Below are 18,483 nucleotides of genomic sequence, written 5' to 3'. Positions count from 1 at the left end.
ATTAGACTCTGAAGAAAGAGAAGTAAATGGGCAAATCTGACTCCACTGAAAACCTGGAGTATGGACAGGTCAGCGAAAAAGACCAGTTAATGCTATGTCATGTATCATAAAGTTTATCTTGTACTTTGTAAAAAACAAATGTGTCATTTGTGTATTATTAATCATTTGGCTTCCAATATCTGTTGTTTTCTTGTCTGTTATGATATCTTTTCTCTTCACATACGCCCCTTACGAAGATCATAAGGCCACAAAGTCAGGCTTGTTATATTTGTTTTGTATGTATTTCATTGGTATTTATTTGCAGTTTTACCTTTCAAATGTGGCTAAATGCTACTTCAAAATTATTCATTTGAACATTAAAATTAGTCACTGAAATTAATCTTGCGTTTTGACCCAAACAAAATGATACAGTATCATTTTCTGTCGATGGGCGGATTTGACGTACATCGTGTTTTAGCAACAGTAACTAGGATGTTTGAAATATGAACATGGTTTTTTTCTAGACTGATATTCTAGGTATTTGAAACGTTTTGTGCTATATTTAAATGACCTATTAACTGCATTTAGTTTTTTTATGTATAAATACGAAATAGTTTTGTTACATATGTCACATACTTTAAATAGCTCGTAATACAGAAAACATTGCAATGATGAGATTTTGATAATGAATAGCGAACGTCAAATGCTTTAATTGAATTTAAAATGATATTATGTTTAATTGTGGAAAATATTAATAATGATGGAAATGAGTTTAAGAGATATATCTGAATTGTAAATTAAGAAATATGTTATTCTACAAGCTGATAGGAATCTTTCATTGCTTAAAGGAGCAGCCAAGTGATTTTGATGAGGAGTATGATCAAATTTCCTATCCTATCCTCCCTTAATATTTTGAGAAAATATATGTTCCGCCTATATTGTCACAAAGCGCAAAAAAAGTTTTAAAATATAGACAAAAAAATAAGGAAAATAAAAGTTCCTGTCTTTTCAGTTTTTTTGACGGGCTGCCCTGCCTTTTCATTTTTTTATTATCATTTCAATTTTGTTCTAAGCTCCTTCCTAATAGAAGTCAAATGGTCTAACAAGCATTTTAAATAGCAGTCTTAATACAATTTAGACAGGAGGTGATGTCAAAAACCCTACAAAGCCAATTTTATATCACATTCAGAAATAGTTGGAGACCACATAACAATTCTTCGGTTTATGCACTTTCAAGGTAAAATATATAAACGTGTAATACGAGGAATGAAGCCTCTTAATTCGTGAAATATGCATGTACGTTCTTTTCAATCTAAATAGATGATATTATATACCAGTTGTCCTAAACTAACCATGAATCGATGTTTTATATTACTATTATACTAGGAAGTTGTCACCTGCATACAAAATGTCGGAAAATCGACAAATTCAAATACAAACTTGATTTAGTTGAACGTGATAGTAACTACAGGGATGGTACATTGTTTTATAATATGTTTCATTTTTTTACTGTTAGACTGATTCCAATTGACGGTAGGTATTCAATATATGATATTCACGTATATATCGTTTTTACTGATATTTGTGAATAACATTATTTGAATTGCGTTTAAAATAAAATACAATTATCAATCGTCTTTTTCTCTTTCTTTCTTTCTTGGCTCTTTTTTTTTTTTTTTTTTCTTTTGTGAATTTTGATTTCATTTTTCTATATAAACCACGTTTTGCTATATTATAAACCGTTTACCGTCGATTCACCAAAAGATACAGTATATCAGATGTTTTATCTGCTTCATTCTTTTTACGTTCCACAACATACATTCAGAATAATTATTATAATAAATTGTTAACAGTAGCCCCATTTACTTCAAAAACTGACATTGAAAACCAAGGCACAATGTTACTGGATGCCGCCACATTATTTGCAATTAAATGGTGGACCAAATACATACATTTTCAGAGCTTTTTAACAAGAGGAATAAAAAAACCAGCGTCTGGGTTCTGTTTGGTATGTGGAAAAAGGCATTCAAATGTATGTATTAAATCGATTCGTGCACAATATTTAATCCTAAAACACACAGCGTTAAGATCACCATCATAAAGTGGGTGACAAACCAAAATAAGAATATTTTCCTCGCCTTTCCTCGCATGTTAATGTTACTTTGAAATATAACTGTTTTATTACAACCTTGTGGCTTCGGAATATTACAAATTCGTATGACTTGTTAAACCCACCGAAATAAAAACATCACCCTATTATTAAAGCATAATCAAAAGAACCAAGGTTATAGCGGTAATCAAAAGAATGTAATCCAGGGACAAATACCAGACATGGAAGAGTAATCAAGGGAACCAAGGTTATAGCGGTAATCAAAAGAATGTAATCCAGGGACAAATACCAGACATGGAAGAGTAGTCAAGGGAACCAAGGTTATAGCGGTAATCAAACGAATGTAATTCAGGGACAAAGACCAGACATGGAAAACAGACATACACAACAAAGAACATAAAGTAATTAAAATCATACATACAAAGTAACAAAAGCAAATGAGCAAATCGGACTCCACTAAAAACTGGGAGCATGGACCAGGTGCACCGGTAGGGTAAGCGTCCCCTGCTAGTAATTATTAGAAATCACCATAATTACTAATGATTACTAATGATTACTAGCAGAGGACGCTTACCCTACCGGTGCACCTGGTAATCATTAGAAATCACCATAATTACTTCATTTGTGTACATAATTTTTCAAAGAAGAAAATATGTTTGTAAACAATTTTTAAGAGCATTATGTTATGACTTGGTTTTAACATCAAGTAGCGTTTTCAACGCTTTCCAAAAATAACGTACTGTGTAAAATACATTTATAATGTGCATTGTCGGCTTTGCATCGTTACTGCCGTTTACCTTCGTGTACCTTTAAAATTAAAGGCTAATACAGTGATTACTTTCAAAATGTTATCAACAAATTTCCAAAAAACTGCATGTCTAATCCAAATATATTTTTAAAGAGCAAAGGTGAAAGCGGTAATCAAAAGAATGTAATCCAGGGACAAAGACCAGACATGGAAAACCGATATACACAACAAAGAACATAAAGTAAATAAAATCATACATACAAAGTAACAAAAGCAAATGAGCAACTCGGACTCCACTAAAAACTGGGAGCATGGACCAGGTGCAATGGTAGAGTAAGCGTCCTCTGCTTTTCTAGAAACACCCGCCAAGTTGTTCATAAAAAGTCAAGTGCGGGGTAGACAAACGAGGAAAGGAAAATAATGACCCGTTGAATAAATTTGTTTTCATGGTGCAGATGGATACACCATAACGATGATGAAGACCATGAAACTTTTGTAGTGATGACTTCAATCTTGTAGCAACATAACCCTGTTCCAGAAGCCTATTTGTTAGGGTTGTAGCGCAATAAAAAAATGTCTGCGTAGTTTCGGCAAGCTCTGGCATAACGTATGAGTTGTGATATAAACTCTCCATACGCAGGAGCCGAAGGGATGTTGCCACGGATGACAGGAAAGTTGACAATTCTGAATGAAAAGTCATCACGTTTGTCGTAAAGTTTGGTCAATAGTCTTCCTTTACTATCGATTTCTAAGTGTAGGTCAAGATATGCGACTGACTTCACAGTGTCTGTATCTTTATCTCAAGTTCTTTTGGGATAGATGCGATGTTTCAAATCCACGAAATTAGGATTGTTTAAAGATAATATGTCATCTATATAGCGGAAACTGAGATAAAAGGATCTAGCTAAACGATGTTCTTTCTTTCGGATCATATCATCTATATAGGTAGCCTCATAAGAGTGACGGAAAAGTCAGCAAATAAAGGAGCACAATTTGTTCCCATTGGAATACCGACCGTTTTTTGAAAAACACGTCCACCACACTGGACAAATATGTTGTCAATTAGAAATTCCAGCATTATGTAAATATCTTTCTCTGTATATTTGGAAGATGATTTTGAATTATTTCCTAAAAAGTATGAGGAATCTTTACCAAGAACTATATATTTATATCTAGGTGTACCAACTTTTTTGGAAAAACAACGATGTATAATGTTTTTAAGTCGGGATTTCAACTGAGTATGGGAAATAGTAGTATACAGTGTTGAAAAATCATAGATTTTAATGCTATTATATTCAAATAATAGTTTCGAACTGATTGTCTCCATAAGATCTTTTGAATTTTGTAGGATCCACATTGAATCAATACAACTACGGGAGTAACAAATATTGTGGTAGGACTGTAGACCCTCTTTGACAATTGTGAGTATAGAAGTTAAAAGTTTTGAAAGAGGTTTGGCGGTACATTTTGCAGATCCAGCTATGAAATGTTATTTGTATGGATTCTTGTGGAGTTTATAAATCCAGTACATAGACGGTAAATCACAATCATCGTGAAGTATAGGAATATGAAATAACTGGTATGGATTTGTCTTTGAAATATAGGGGAATTTTGTTGGTAACGTTTTTGGGATGGAGGATGTTAGAAAAATTGCAGCTATACCTTTGTTGACAAACGGTAGTGGAAGAAATGATCGTTTTTCTTCATCTTGACTTTTCACACAAACTGGTCAAAAGAGTCTGTGGAAACCAATATCCAAAGAGTAATCAAGGGAACCAAGGTTATAGCGGTAATCAAAAGAATGTAATCCAGGGACAAAGACCAGACATGGAAAACAGACATTCACAACAAAGAACATAAAGTAACTACAGTCATACATACCAAAATGATGGCAACAAGTATGTATAATGATGAGGTGGGGTCAAAAACAGGAGTGTCATGACTTGCTTTGTAAAGGGAGTACAGTAAAGTGAGAAGTATAGAATAAAGTTTGGTTCTAATGTGATGAAGTCGTAGAGGTTTTGTATGAAAGGAAAGAGACCATCTATGGAGACATCATGTAACTTAGGTAACGTGTAGTGGCGATGGCCATGATTATTTTCCCGTCTTGGATTTTTGTCAAATAAATTCATTGGCTTGAAAGGTTTCCTATACTTTTGATGTTGACATTGCATTCGTAGGGTATTGCAGTACCTAGTCTGCGTATCCAATACTCCTCTCTTTCCCTACAGTAGTTTTCACTTAGAACGAGACTGTTCGTAGGATGGTAATTTTTCTTTCTAAAATACGAACTTTCATAGAGAGGATTGAATGATCCTGTTGATTAAAGTGTTGATAAACTGTCGGGAATTTGGTGGTGTTAATTCCCGAACGATGACCGCACATTTCTTTGATTAATCGTTATTGCGTTCTCCGACATATCATAAACCACATAAGTTGCATTCTAATCCATATATTAAGTTTGTTGATTTTTTCATCGTGACTTCTTGTATGGAAGGTTTTGTTTCTAAGAGAACTGGAGAAGTAAGAGTAGAGTCAGTTATAAGAATGTTGCATGTTTTTGCAATTTTTAATACCACATTTTGATATGGTACAATGTGATTCGTCATCGTTGTAGTCTAATATATCATTTAAAGCGATGGAACATGGTTTGATAATTTTGAAATAGTCAGAATTTTTGTACTGAAACAGATGGCCTGCAGACTGAACGTGTGATTGGGTACTTTTAGTTGAATTGGTCGGGGCACTTTCCATACCCGATGTGAGTGTGCTAAGATTCCCATCTGGGGACACCACATTCAGCTGAAAGCTAAATTTAATGCATTTCATGTCAATTACTAGGGTTGCAGTCATGGTAAAATTTGAAAAATATATGTGCCATGAACAGAGTATTAAGTTCACATAAAAAGTATTTTGTCATGATCCGCATATATGAAAAAATGTATAATGCGTATTGATATCATGTGTTCCTTTCATCTGTGGCAAACATCTCATCAGTACCTTCGTATGAATTCATATCACAACTCATACGTTATGCCCGAGCTTGTCGTAACTACGCACACTTTTTATATCGAGCTAGACGTCTTAGAATTAGGCTTCTGAAGAAAGGGGTTATTTTTCTACAAGATTAAAGTCATCATCACAGAAGTTTTATGGTCGTAGTTATCATGAACACATGGATCGTTACCGGTTTTGTATTGTTAATGTCAGCATAATAACATGTTCGTTCTCTGTGCTTACGTTTAGATCGACGTTGATATTCGCATCAAAATCGGCTAAAATCATATTTTTGAAGGAACGGAGCTTCCATGTCCATTTGGCCAGACGTCTGTCAATGGTTTTAGTCCTGGGTGTGAATTTAAGCTATGAAATCAAGTTTGTGTCTATATTTCAATAAAAAAACATATGTGATGCTTTGGCTAAATTTAGCATTGCCATGGAAAACATTTGGAATAAAAATTTTCATAGTATAAGTTTCAGTGCCAGTTATTACTAATTAATTTCCTTTTTATCGTAATCGATGTTGCTCTTCTCAGAGTAATACTAATTTGAATATATTCGGAGGATACATGTGTACTTTTGCTAATTTAAATCATTTTTGTAGACGACCCTTGCCTTCCTGTAAACTTTAAACAGATTGATCAATGGTACAGATCATCAGGAAATCTAAATAATAATTTACCTTGTGATAATACCCTGACACCTGGATGGTATAGATCTATCAGTCATGCGGGAAAAAATAATGCTGACACAATGCCAGAAAGGCGGATTTAAATGTGGGACTTCAAATCCTATATGGATGAATGGTATAATAATATTAAGTTCCATTCCATATGAAATTCAGATAATTCCTTATGTTGCGGCGATTCATGACGTAGAAAACTCCACCGAACAAAATGCTTTTGGGTCTACGTATTGTATATTCTTACGTAACAATAGTTTTTTTTTTCTTTAGTCATATCTGTATTTGTTTAAGAAAGCCGTGGATTCCACTCTCACTTAAGTCAACTAAATCAAACCAAATCAAGAAAAGTGCCAATTCCATAGACAACCTATATATCCAAAGTGTAACAACCAAATGACAAACTTAGACTGGTTATGTGGTCTTTAACTGTTTCTGAATTAGACATGAAAGCAAATTTGGTGGTTTCTTATTACATAAATGAATTACTTCATGTCTGCGTTTGTTAGATAGTTACTTGAATGATCTTGCTCTAACTTTTAGAAATAACCAAAACGATCTAAACAACTTTTCAATTATCCAATTCAAATTATATTCAACCATAAATATAAAATGATAAAAAAAACAATTACTGGTGTTTATTTTTATTGTCAAATGTTATATATCAAGTGTATTCTCAGTTGATGTAATACTATAAAACGGGATCTATTTAAAGGATCATACCCTTCAGTAGGACAGACAGTTTATGTAAGAGCTTGTGTTTCGGGCTAAAATGGGGATTGTTGTGGACACTCGTACAGCATTCAGGTCAAGAACTGTGATACTTACTATGTTTTTATCTGACTCACACCAATGGATGTTACCAGGCCTATTGTTTTGGTAAGAAACGTTTCTATTTCAAATCTACGGGCATTTTCATCTTTCAGAGAAACAACCAGTTTATATTTTGAATATTGTGAGTGGATCGGTTTGATTTAATGCCACCTTGTTTCCACAGTATTTATTTGCTACAAGATTGAAGACATCACTACAGAAGTTTTATTGTCGTCAACATGAACTCGTGGATCGTTATGGTGTATCCATCAGCACTATGAAAACTGATGTATTCAAAAGGTCATAGTTTTTCTTTCCTCGTTTGTCTACACTGCACTTGACTTTTTATGAGCAACTCGGCGGGTGTTTCTAGAAAAGCAGAGGACGCTTACCCTGGTCCATGCTCCTAGTTTTTAGTGGAGTCCGAGTTGCTCATTTACTTTTGTTACTTTGTATGTATGATTTCAGTTACTTTATTTTCTTTGTTGTGTATATCGGTTTTCCATGTCTGGTCTTTGTCCCTGGATTACATTCTGTTGATTACCACTATAACCTTGGTTCCCTTGATCACTCTTAAATATATCTTAGTCTAAAATCGTCAGACATGTTCCAATATGCATCTTTGCTTCAATACTTAATGAAGTTTTGAAAACATTTACGTGCACAAGACATGGTCTTGATAAATGAATATTACTTAACCTGAATTAGTTTGTACCAGAAAAGAATTTTAATATATATTACTTTTGTGTTTCAGGGAAAGAATCAAAATGTTCAGACGGATAAACATCAGGTAATGGAGGATTTACTCCTGGTGTGAAAGTAAGTGACAGTGTAATTGATAATGACCGTGTCATTATTATAGCGTTGCGTCACTAAATTGTTTATCTGATCAAGAACTAAGTGATTTAGAAATATATTATGAGAGCAGAATACTCGACATACACAAAACATCAAAACATGTGCTGTCACATTACATACGAATTTCCTCATATTTTATAACGTTTTGGTGCAACATTCCTACTTTTTAGGAAATAGTCTATGGTCTTGAGAGTCAAATGGCAAAGTATGGACTGTTTGGTCTTCTTACCTTAAGCTTGACTGGGCCTTACCTATTTGCTATATTACACATTTTATTTTGTTCATGACATCAAGCTGCGGGGCAGGCCATATAGTTTTATTACATTATATACACTTGCAGATATATCCTCGAAAATTTACAAATAACAAAATTAAAGTACAAAATTTGTTTATATTCATAGAAAAACAAAACTAACGCTAAATTAACGGTCATAGTTAATGGTAATGTAAATCTATTAAGATATAAATGGCAGCAAAGATTTTGAAAACAAATTAGCTGTACTGATACACAATCTAAATTATTTCGTCACAGAGATGCATTTCAACATCCAAAATATACAGATTATTTACAATGAAATCGCTACATTGCATGAGGGTTCGACAAAAACCTTTATCTTGTATCCCGAAAAAATTTATTATTAATGTATGCTTTAGTTGACCCATGTCATGAATCTAACTATGAATGAAACGATCGTCTAACTACACTTTAAAACCCGGTGACGTGGCTATCGAGGATAGTAGACTGCCCACAGCATGGTACAAAATGAATAGTGCCACTGGTAATGATATTGTTAATGAATCTATTGCCATGATGCAATGTGATACAGTTTATCCGTTGTGGATGCAAGGTAAATAAGAACACAACTGGTTTACCCTCTTTGATTATAAGTACTGATTAATATAAAACATAAGTAATGAAATATTTAGTAAGCTAGCTCGATTCAAAACTACCCATTAAATAGGTAAGTAATCTTTGGGGGAAGCAATGATTGTTTTGTGCTTGGTTCAGTAGTGTAAAGTACGCAGTCCACAATTCGAATCTTAGAAAATCCATTGTGTTTAAGGATCAATTCCTAGTTTGGTATGGGTAAGGCATTAGATAATACAATGTTTATAAATATTTATCCCATTTAACTTACTAAATGAACTCAGGAAAAAGTACACTTTCGCATAAGATGATATGCATAAAACAGAATCAGTCCCAAACGTGGTCAAAAATCAAAAATGAAAAACTATTATTCATTTATACTTCATATCTGCTTGCTGTACTTTTGTGTTTTATCATTATTTTGAAATAATGTTAATAATTCATTATTCATCTACCAACATAGTTACGTTTTATTCAAAAACGAATCTAGACTTATAACACCGGGACGTTATTCTTTCGGTGATACATTTATACCAATAACTGCAAATTGGTGTTTATATTTGTGGTGCTCTATATGGGGAATTTGCACTTATAAATTGCCAATCAAAAAAAATGTTTTATTGTATTCTTTACGTTATTACCATTGTAGGTGGTTTACCGTCAGTTGAAGAGAAGACTGTCATCAGAAAGGTGTGTAGGGTCGAGGTTGCATTTGATTGTGAAAAGCAATACGACATCAAAATCAGAAACTGTGGAAGCTACAGAACTTATTATTTAAATCAACTTAATGTTGGCAAGGCAGCATACTGTTTTGGTTAGTTTGGTTTTTTTAATTGCTTATTGTTATAAGTGTAATTTCATTATTGTACCTCTCGTCTCTTCAATTCTCGAACCCCTCCCTTGTAATGCTTTATTTACATGTATATAACATCAAATTATTCAAATCATTTCATTGAGTCAAAATGGATTATTGTCATATTTTTTATTTGAAAGGATCATTACCAGTTCCTCCACCAACGACGACGACAACTACAACTACCGCCTCAACCGCAATAACAACTACCCTGACTCCGACAACAACAACAACAACGCGTACGATGACTAAAACTACAAATACTACTCCATTCACCAAAACTGCAACCATAACTAAAGAAAATTCAAATGACACTGAGAGCAAAGGTTCTGTTGTACACAATTCGATAGTTACATATTTTGGCCATCGCCACTATACGTCACCTAAGTTACATGATGTCTCCATAGATGGTCTCCTTCCTTTCATACAAAAACCTCTTGGACTTCATTACATTAGAACAAAACTTTATTCTATACCTCTCACTCTACTACACTCCCTTTACAAAACAAGTCTTGACACTCCTGTTTCTGACCCCACCTCATCATTATACAGACTTGTTGCCATCATTTTGGATATTGGTTTCCACAGACTCTTTAAACCAGTTTGTGTGAAAAGTCAAGATGAAGAAAAACGATCATTTCTTCCACTACCGTTTGTCAACAAAGGTATAGATGCAATTAATTTGGCTAACATCCTCCATCACAAAAACGTTACCAACAAAATTCCCCCATACTTCAAAGACAAATCCATACCAATTATTTCATATTCCTAAACTTCACCCATTGCATCCAAAATTTTAAATTATAAAAGACTATTGCAGAACCTCGAGATTGAGGACTTCAAGGCTAAACCACCTGACTGTTCTCCATTCAAATATTGTCCTTCTGGTCACGTCGTTACGGAAGATTTAACCATTATCAAAAACGAATCTCTACGTAACATCCTTTCTAAAGGTTCCAAGTACCGTGAACCACGCTCCATAAATTGGAATTATAACTTTAAAGTTTTTATGGATGCCGTCGAGGACTATGCAAGAAAATGGATAAAACGAGTTATTGATTCTCTGTCAGGGTGGTTAAAGGCCGTGAGGTCTTTCATTTTAAAACCAATGAAAATTTTAAGTAGGTCAGTGAGTGCCAAGGCTACATCAGTTTTCAAAGACCCCGATGTAGCAAAAACATTGTCTACTATAGATGACAAATATGTTGTCGTACCAGCAGACAAAGCCCAAAACAACATTGTTTTTGTCTGCAAAACGTTTTATATCCACTGTTTATTATCAGAGGTAGACGTAGAAAATAATAGAAGTGATAAGACCTATACTGCTACCACTCTCTCCAAAGAAGATATTGTGGAAAACCATAAATCTATGCTATCCTCTTTTGGTCTCTCTACCAAGGACGATGATTGTGATTTACCGTCTATGTACTGGATTCCTAAACTTCACAAGAATCCATACAAACAACGTTTGATAGCTGGATCTGCAAAATGTACCGCCAAACCTCTTTCAAAACTTTTAACTTCTATACTCACAACTGTCAAAGAGGGTCTACAGTCCTGCCACAACACTTGTTACTCCCGTAGTGGTATTAATTTAATGTGAATCCTGAAAAATTCGAAAGATCTTTTGGAGACAATCAGTTCAAGACTATTATCTGAATATAATAGCATTAAAATCTATGATTTTCCAGCACTGTATACTTCTATTCCCCATACTTAGTTAAAATTCCGATTTAAAAACATTATACATCGTTGTTTACCCAAAAAAGATGGTACACCTAGATACAAATATATAGTTCTTGGTAGAGATTCCTCATACTTTGTAAGAAATAATTCCAAATCATCTTCCAAATATACAGAGGAAGATGTTTACAAAATGCTGGAATTTTCAATCGACAACATATTTGTCCAGTGTGTTGGACGTGTTTTTCAACAAACGGTCGGCATTCCAATGGGAACAAATTGTGCTCCTTTTCTTGCTGACCTATTTCTTCACTCTTATGAGGCTGACTTTATAGCTGATTTGATCAGAAAGAAAGAATATCATTTGGCTAGATCCTTTAATCTCAGTTTCCGCTATATAGATGACATATTATCTTTAAACAATCTTAATTTCGGGAATTTGATACATCGCATCTACCCAAAAGAACTTGAGATAAAGGATACTACAGACACTGTGAAGTCAGCCTCATATCTTGACCTACACTTAGAAATCGATGGTAAAGGAAAACTATTCACCAAACTTTACGACAAACGTGATGACTTTTCATTCAGAATTGTCAACTTTCCTTTCATCTGTGGCAACATCCCTTCGGCTCCTGCGTATGGAGTGTTCATATCACATCTCATACATTATGCCAGAGCTTGCCGAAACTACGCAGACTTTTTGTATCGCGCTAGAACTCTAACAAATAGGCTTCTGGAACAGGGTTATGTTGCTACAAGATTGAAGTCATCACTACAGAAGTTTTATGGTCGTTATCATGAACTCGTGGATCGTTATGATGTATCCATCAGCATCATGAAAACTGATTTATTCAACGGGTCATTGTTTTCCTTTCCTCGTTTGTCTACCCCGCACTTGACTTTTTATTAGCAACTCGGCGGGTGTTTCTAGAAAAGCAGAGGACGCTTACTCTACCGGTGCACCTGGTCAATGCTCCCAGTTTTTAGTGGAGTCCGAGTTGTTTATTTACATTTGTTACTTTGTATGTATGATTTTAGTTACTTTGTGTTCTTTGTTGTGTGTGTCTGTTTTCCATGTCTGGTCTTTGTCCCTGGATTATATTCTTTTGATTACCGCTATAACCTTGGTTCCCTTGATTACTCTTTGTAAAGCTTAAAAGTTTGATCAAATATGCAATCAAATTCATTAATTGGGATACTATGTCAAAGGCTTGTCATTAAGACTAGTCTGACCAATTTCTGACTTTATCCAAAGTTTAAATCTATCGCGACTTATTTAACTTTGCATATCATTAAGACATTATTGAACAATTTTCCTCATACTTTTCCAGGAGATGACGACGAAACAGTTGGTCCTATTATGGTAGTTATCATTTTGTTGTCAATCGCTTGCACCATTTTGATTGGTGTTCTAAAAATTAGGTAAGTATTATATAAAAGTGGTTTGTCCAAATATCATCTTATGATGCTACTATTTCTATAAATGACTAACAGAAGGAACAAAAATAGAGACATTTGCTTTCATTAGAATGAGTTTATCATTTATGTATTTACAAAATTATATTTAAAAAGAGACTGTGTGGCCCTGATAATTTCCGCTCTGTTGGGTTGTTGTCCCATTGATATCTATACCATTCCTATTCCCTTTGTATGTCGAAAAACTATTAACTGCGTTTTGTGTTTTCGTTAATACGGTTTGTTATAATCTAATTCTTAGATATGAATGCAAGTTCATATTACGTCATCCGAACTGCTACGAAATTATACGGACTGCTGCGCTTTCAAACTAAGAACGTTTGAATGTGACGTTATGATTTGAAAAGTGTAGTATGATATTTTCGTCGGTGTTCGTAAAGGTATAGCAAACACAAGAATCAACAGCATATTTGCATTAATTATATATATACATTGTCTATCATATTTAGGTGCCACAAACTTGAAGACACAAAACAAGCGGGCAGTCAGTTTTCTTCATCTCGGACTTGTTACTTCTTCGTCACCAGGCAATAAAATGTTCTTAGAAACAAGCAATGACATATATCCACCAACCTACGACGAGGCTGTTCAAAACGATAATGAAAGTAACAAAAGGGCGTATGTGCAAGGCAATTCCATTAGTCCTAAGATCATCAGCAGCAATTTTATTGGGTTCCTTCCAGGAAAATCTGACAAATGTGCTAATATTAGTAAACAGAGAAGATGCAAGTCGGCATTATATGTATTCTAGTATTCTAGAGTATACCGAAATTCCATTTACAGTTCACTTCATTTATATAATGATAGCTATTTTTGCTATTAATAATCTTTAAAATGTATGTGTTGCATTCGACGTCCACGTCCTGTGCAAGTAACAATTAATGGTATTTTTCACTGAATACGTCTTTGATCAGCTTATCGATATGCATTTTGTTTTAGTTTTATAGCAACATTGTGTAAAAATTTGGTTTCAAGTTAAATGATCATCATTAACAAATTCGTATTGCAAGGCCGAATGAGGCAATTTCAACTGCAATTTAACTGTGTCAGCACATTTTGATTTTATCAGTTTATTTTCCCTCATTTTCCTAATATCATTTTCAATCTCAGTATCCTCTGAGGAATCTAAATCCGAACTTTTTTTTTGTTTCATTGGTATCTAAAATCCCTAATGTGGTCAATCTTCTGTCTACTTTACTACTTACGTAAGAGTCTTTTCTATGTGAGTTAATATCTACCTTTAAAGAACTTTCTTTTGCCTTATATTCTCTTCTTTGTTAAGGCTCGCCTTATCCATACTCTTAACTTTTTCCCTACGCTGCTGTAATTCTTCATTATCCGATACTACTTTCTCACTTCTTAAACTTTCAGATGAGCGCGTTGCATTAACTGCTTTTTCGAAGTCCAAATCTTTTTAGATGTCTGCCTTCTTTTTGGATACAGACTGCGTATCTTTATTGTGTTAGGAAACCCATATTCACTTAAATCTTTTAAGTTCATTCCGGTGCTAACTATAGAACTAGTCTCAGACTGTGACATCATGTCAGAACTTAAATTTCAGAATACATTAAACTAACTCAAAAACAGGACCGTCTTCCTTTTTTTCAAACACTCCAAGTGTTAAAGATATCGTGTCACAAATAATGCCTAGGATGTTGTAACATATTTCGTTAGTTTTTACTTATATTTTGAATTATAAAACATTTTCGTAAAATGTGCTCTTTTTCAGATAGCATGCATTGTACATGTTCACTCATGCCGAACATGCTTTCATAAGTCCATACCAATTTACAACATATATATCTTCCTAATTGTTTGCATAGATATGAAACATCTACAGGACCGTTTTATATGTCTTATCAATGGAAATGTTCAGAAGCTTAAATAATACCGTCTATATATAGATAGATATATATGTATATATTTAATTAAACACATTTGTTGTTCAGCTAGCTTTGTCTTCATTTCATAAAACATCATGTATTTTTATAATCAAACTACATGTACTTATCCGTGACAAGTGTATAGTAATTCAACATTTCAAAATGATGCTTATCGTGCTTATTGTGGTATTGGTGCACTCTTGAAACATTGTATACACGTATTTCACATGAAACGATGGTCTATTTCGTTTTTGACACAATAAGAGAAAAGTTACTGTTAAAGTCTTAAACAACTTGATATGGCTTTTGGCGGTAAATGCCGATCTGATCCATACACAATGCAGGCGTCGACAGTGGTCGAGGTTTAATGCGCAGTAAACGCATAAAAGGTAAAACAATCTTTTTTCTACATATACGGCATATAACTATGTCATTTATGTTCACAACGATATTCGTTTTCATTGTTAAATCTGATTTTTAAATCAAACCAAATTCAAAAACGTTAACTCTTGGAAAATGCAAATTTCATGCGCAGTCTATATTGTTTCCCCTCGAGGTCCACAAATCTAATGACAAACTAAGATTAGTCGTGCGGTTTTGAAACTGTTTATGAATCAGAACAATTAATGACTCATGTGAGTTTCCGACATGCATGAATCACCTCTGGTCAGATATTCATCAGCATTAGTTTTCAGCAGATCAAGGTTTTGTTATCAATATTGCACATTTGAACGTGACACAGCATGCCTATATTATACAAAGCATGGTTAATTTCTATGTTTATTTGTTATATAAAGAAACTAATAAAATGTAATGATACTTCAATACAGGGTAACCCACGATTCATTCAGAGTTGAATATAACCATACATTTGTCAGCATTCTTATTGGTAGGCAAATGTCCAATGTTGCATTAAAGGTTTAAGAACAAATAAAATTAATGAAAAAGGTTGGACAAGTCGAGATAAAATGCGTTTTATATAATGACCTATTTAAGAAAATGTATGAATGATTTTAGTTACTTTATGTTCCTTGTTGTGTATGTCTGCTTTCCATAACTGGTCTTTGTCCCTGGATTACATTCTTTTGATTACCGCTATAACCTTGGTTCCCTTGATTATTCTTTCAAAACCTTATATGCAACGCTTAATATTATCCTTGTCTTAATGTTACTATCTGACTTAAATATTATCTGTTGAGAAAGTTGACAAAAATATTCAACATGTTACTATTTTATTCTCAGGATTCTCAGAAAAATCTATTCTTAAAATACTACTTGCTCGCAACACTTTAATGATACTAATATTAAATATTTTGTCAAATAAAATAAAACCATTCGATGAAATCATTTTTTTTAATTTGCTCTTACAACTCATAAAATCAACAGTTTTCTTCAAAGTTGAACACGAGTTCGACGAGAAAGGAACATTTGAACTAATTAAACGATTGAAAATTCCATGTATTGTAAACAGAAAACAATGCAAGTTCAAATAATTGCATTTAGAGTATTTTATAACATAAATTTGCAAAACGTCAACGAAAGCATATGCAAATGAAGTCCCATTTATCGATTCGATTGCTTTACGAACACGGAATATGTGCTTCACTTAAAAATACACCTTGTTTCCTGTGTGACTTATGTTAGTTTTTATATTGGTAGTTTGATTATATGTGACCTTCACATAAAAGGACGAGGAAGTTATTACTAAATAAGTTTCCAATTACGGTAGTTATATTGATCTTTGTATATCTCTCGTTTTGCCATATCTATTGTTCGGTTAAGTTCCAATTAATTTATGATAAGGAACTTCGAAGGAATTTTGGGAGTATTTCTAAATACCTTGAACCAGTTCCTTGAAAATAGAAGCAAAAGGCAAATATGGAATTTGTATATAGTATTTTTGATAAACCAATATTAAAAGATCCCAAACGTAGAATCTATATTACTAGAAGTATATAACACAATTCAAAAGTTATACTGGACCTAAACATTCATTGATCTTTCGTTTTGAAGGATCATAAACCTTGCAGCAAAAATTGAGAGTTTTCTTTTAATAACATAAAAAATGAGGCAAAGAATGAAGCCTTAATCAAGATATTTTCTTTTGTTTATAAATTGCAAGTGTTTGTGTTTTTGTGACTTATTTCGATATTTACAGGAAATCGTGTCAACACGTCGGAAAAGGGTAATCGATAAAGTGTTATCACAATATCTTATTGTAAATATTTCACTAATAAAGAATATTGTGGAAAATATTTGAGAACAGCATTATTTACAATTGTTTGCTACTATTTATATTTATTGAAATAATTGTTCAAATTAAAAGTATGCTTGACAGTATTTTTAAGTAATATTGTTATATTCGTACCCAAACTTATGTATCAGTCCATATAAAATTCGGAAAGGGCCTTTTGTTGAAGTTATGTAAAAAAAAAAACACCGAAGAGCAAAGTTTTTTTTTCAGTTTTCAAATGCTATATTTTAACGAAACAAACTATGAATTTCTGAATTCTGATCTGTATTTTGCATACGCCATACGTTCATCTTACACTAAAATCCAAGCACAGTGAATGCAATTTCAAAAATGATTAAAGATCTATATAATATTTATCTCAATAGTGCAATAACCTAATGAAAATCTGAGACTGATTATGTGCTGTTACTGGTTCTGATATTCTGAAATTTGATGGGTTTTTTTTACATGCATGAATCCTTTCATGTCTAATATTTGTTTAGACTGCTACTTAAGTTATGTTTTACTTCCTCATGGTAATTATCGATATAGAACTAATGAACACGGTCATTTTAAAGTTAATTTATGTACATGACATCCTGATTTTAGAGTCGTCGCAATAACTTAACAATGGAAATTATGTAGGAACGACTCGTGCTACAGATGTCACCCTGAGTTGTGTATTAGTAATTCGTCTATCTATGTATACCTTTGAATATTATGTTTGCTTTTCCTCTTGTATTCCCTTGTTTTTACATTTCTATTTACCTACTTTGCATTATAAAAAAATAACATTATTATATCTATATCATTATCATATACTATCTGCTACCACTATTTACACATACACAAGGAATCCACTCTAGTCTTTTGAACCGGGTGTAGAGGAGATTACAACGTCCAGTTTTCTTTTTTTTTTTTAAATGAAAACATGCACACATAGATCTAGACAATATCAAATCTCTGAATACAAATCATATCTACTTTGTTTGATACCACTCCGCATCAGGGCTGTCTAGATCTGAATAAGCTATAAATGTATCATCGTCAAGTTGATTGAAGAAGCAAATACGTACTTAACCAGCATCTCCACAAAGTCATGAAAATTGGATGTTCAATCCCCCAAAGATTCCATTCCGGAAATGTTAAATAGGAAGCTACATACAATATACAGTCCTACTAGACCTACCAGGCTTTGGGGATAAGGTGGTATGTCTCCATCTTTTTAGGGGGATTACTGAAAATACAAAAATTAATTGCAGAGATTGGGACTCACTCAACTGTACACAAAATC

At 33.4% G+C, this 18,483-nt stretch overlaps 1 protein-coding gene across 1 annotated transcript; it reads left to right on the top strand.

The window, feature by feature from the left end:
• The first annotated feature begins 656 nt into the window (after positions 1-656).
• LOC148604911 (uncharacterized) lies at positions 657-15,001 on the top strand. The gene is made up of 10 exons (XM_088549107.1): positions 657-1,512; positions 1,940-2,011; positions 6,442-6,643; positions 7,235-7,398; positions 8,087-8,151; positions 8,845-9,038; positions 9,708-9,872; positions 10,052-10,237; positions 12,929-13,019; positions 13,523-15,001. The coding sequence occupies exons 6-10, from the start codon at positions 8,873-8,875 to the stop codon at positions 13,605-13,607; spliced, it is 693 nt and encodes a 230-aa protein (XP_088405233.1). The 5' UTR covers positions 657-1,512; positions 1,940-2,011; positions 6,442-6,643; positions 7,235-7,398; positions 8,087-8,151; positions 8,845-8,872; the 3' UTR covers positions 13,608-15,001.
• Positions 15,002-18,483: the final 3,482 nt, after the last annotated feature.

Source organism: Perna viridis, chromosome 10, assembly GCF_037379345.1.
Source record: "Perna viridis isolate PV_CMFRI_1.1 ecotype Kerala chromosome 10, ASM3737934v1, whole genome shotgun sequence".
NCBI classification, from domain to species: Eukaryota; Metazoa; Mollusca; class Bivalvia; order Mytilida; family Mytilidae; genus Perna; species Perna viridis.
Note: the sequence above shows the minus strand (reverse complement) of the source record. Positions and strands in the feature narration are given on the sequence as shown.

Excerpts from the sequence above, each read along its gene's own strand:
- LOC148604911 (XM_088549107.1), top strand. The coding sequence starts at position 8,873 with ATGAAACGATCGTCTAACTACACTTTAAAACCCGGTGACGTGGCTATC. Across the intron at positions 9,873-10,051 it reads CAAGGCAGCATACTGTTTTG|GATCATTACCAGTTCCTCCA; the intron begins GTTAGTTTGGTT and ends TTTATTTGAAAG. Across the intron at positions 10,238-12,928 it reads AAATGACACTGAGAGCAAAG|GAGATGACGACGAAACAGTT; the intron begins GTTCTGTTGTAC and ends ATACTTTTCCAG.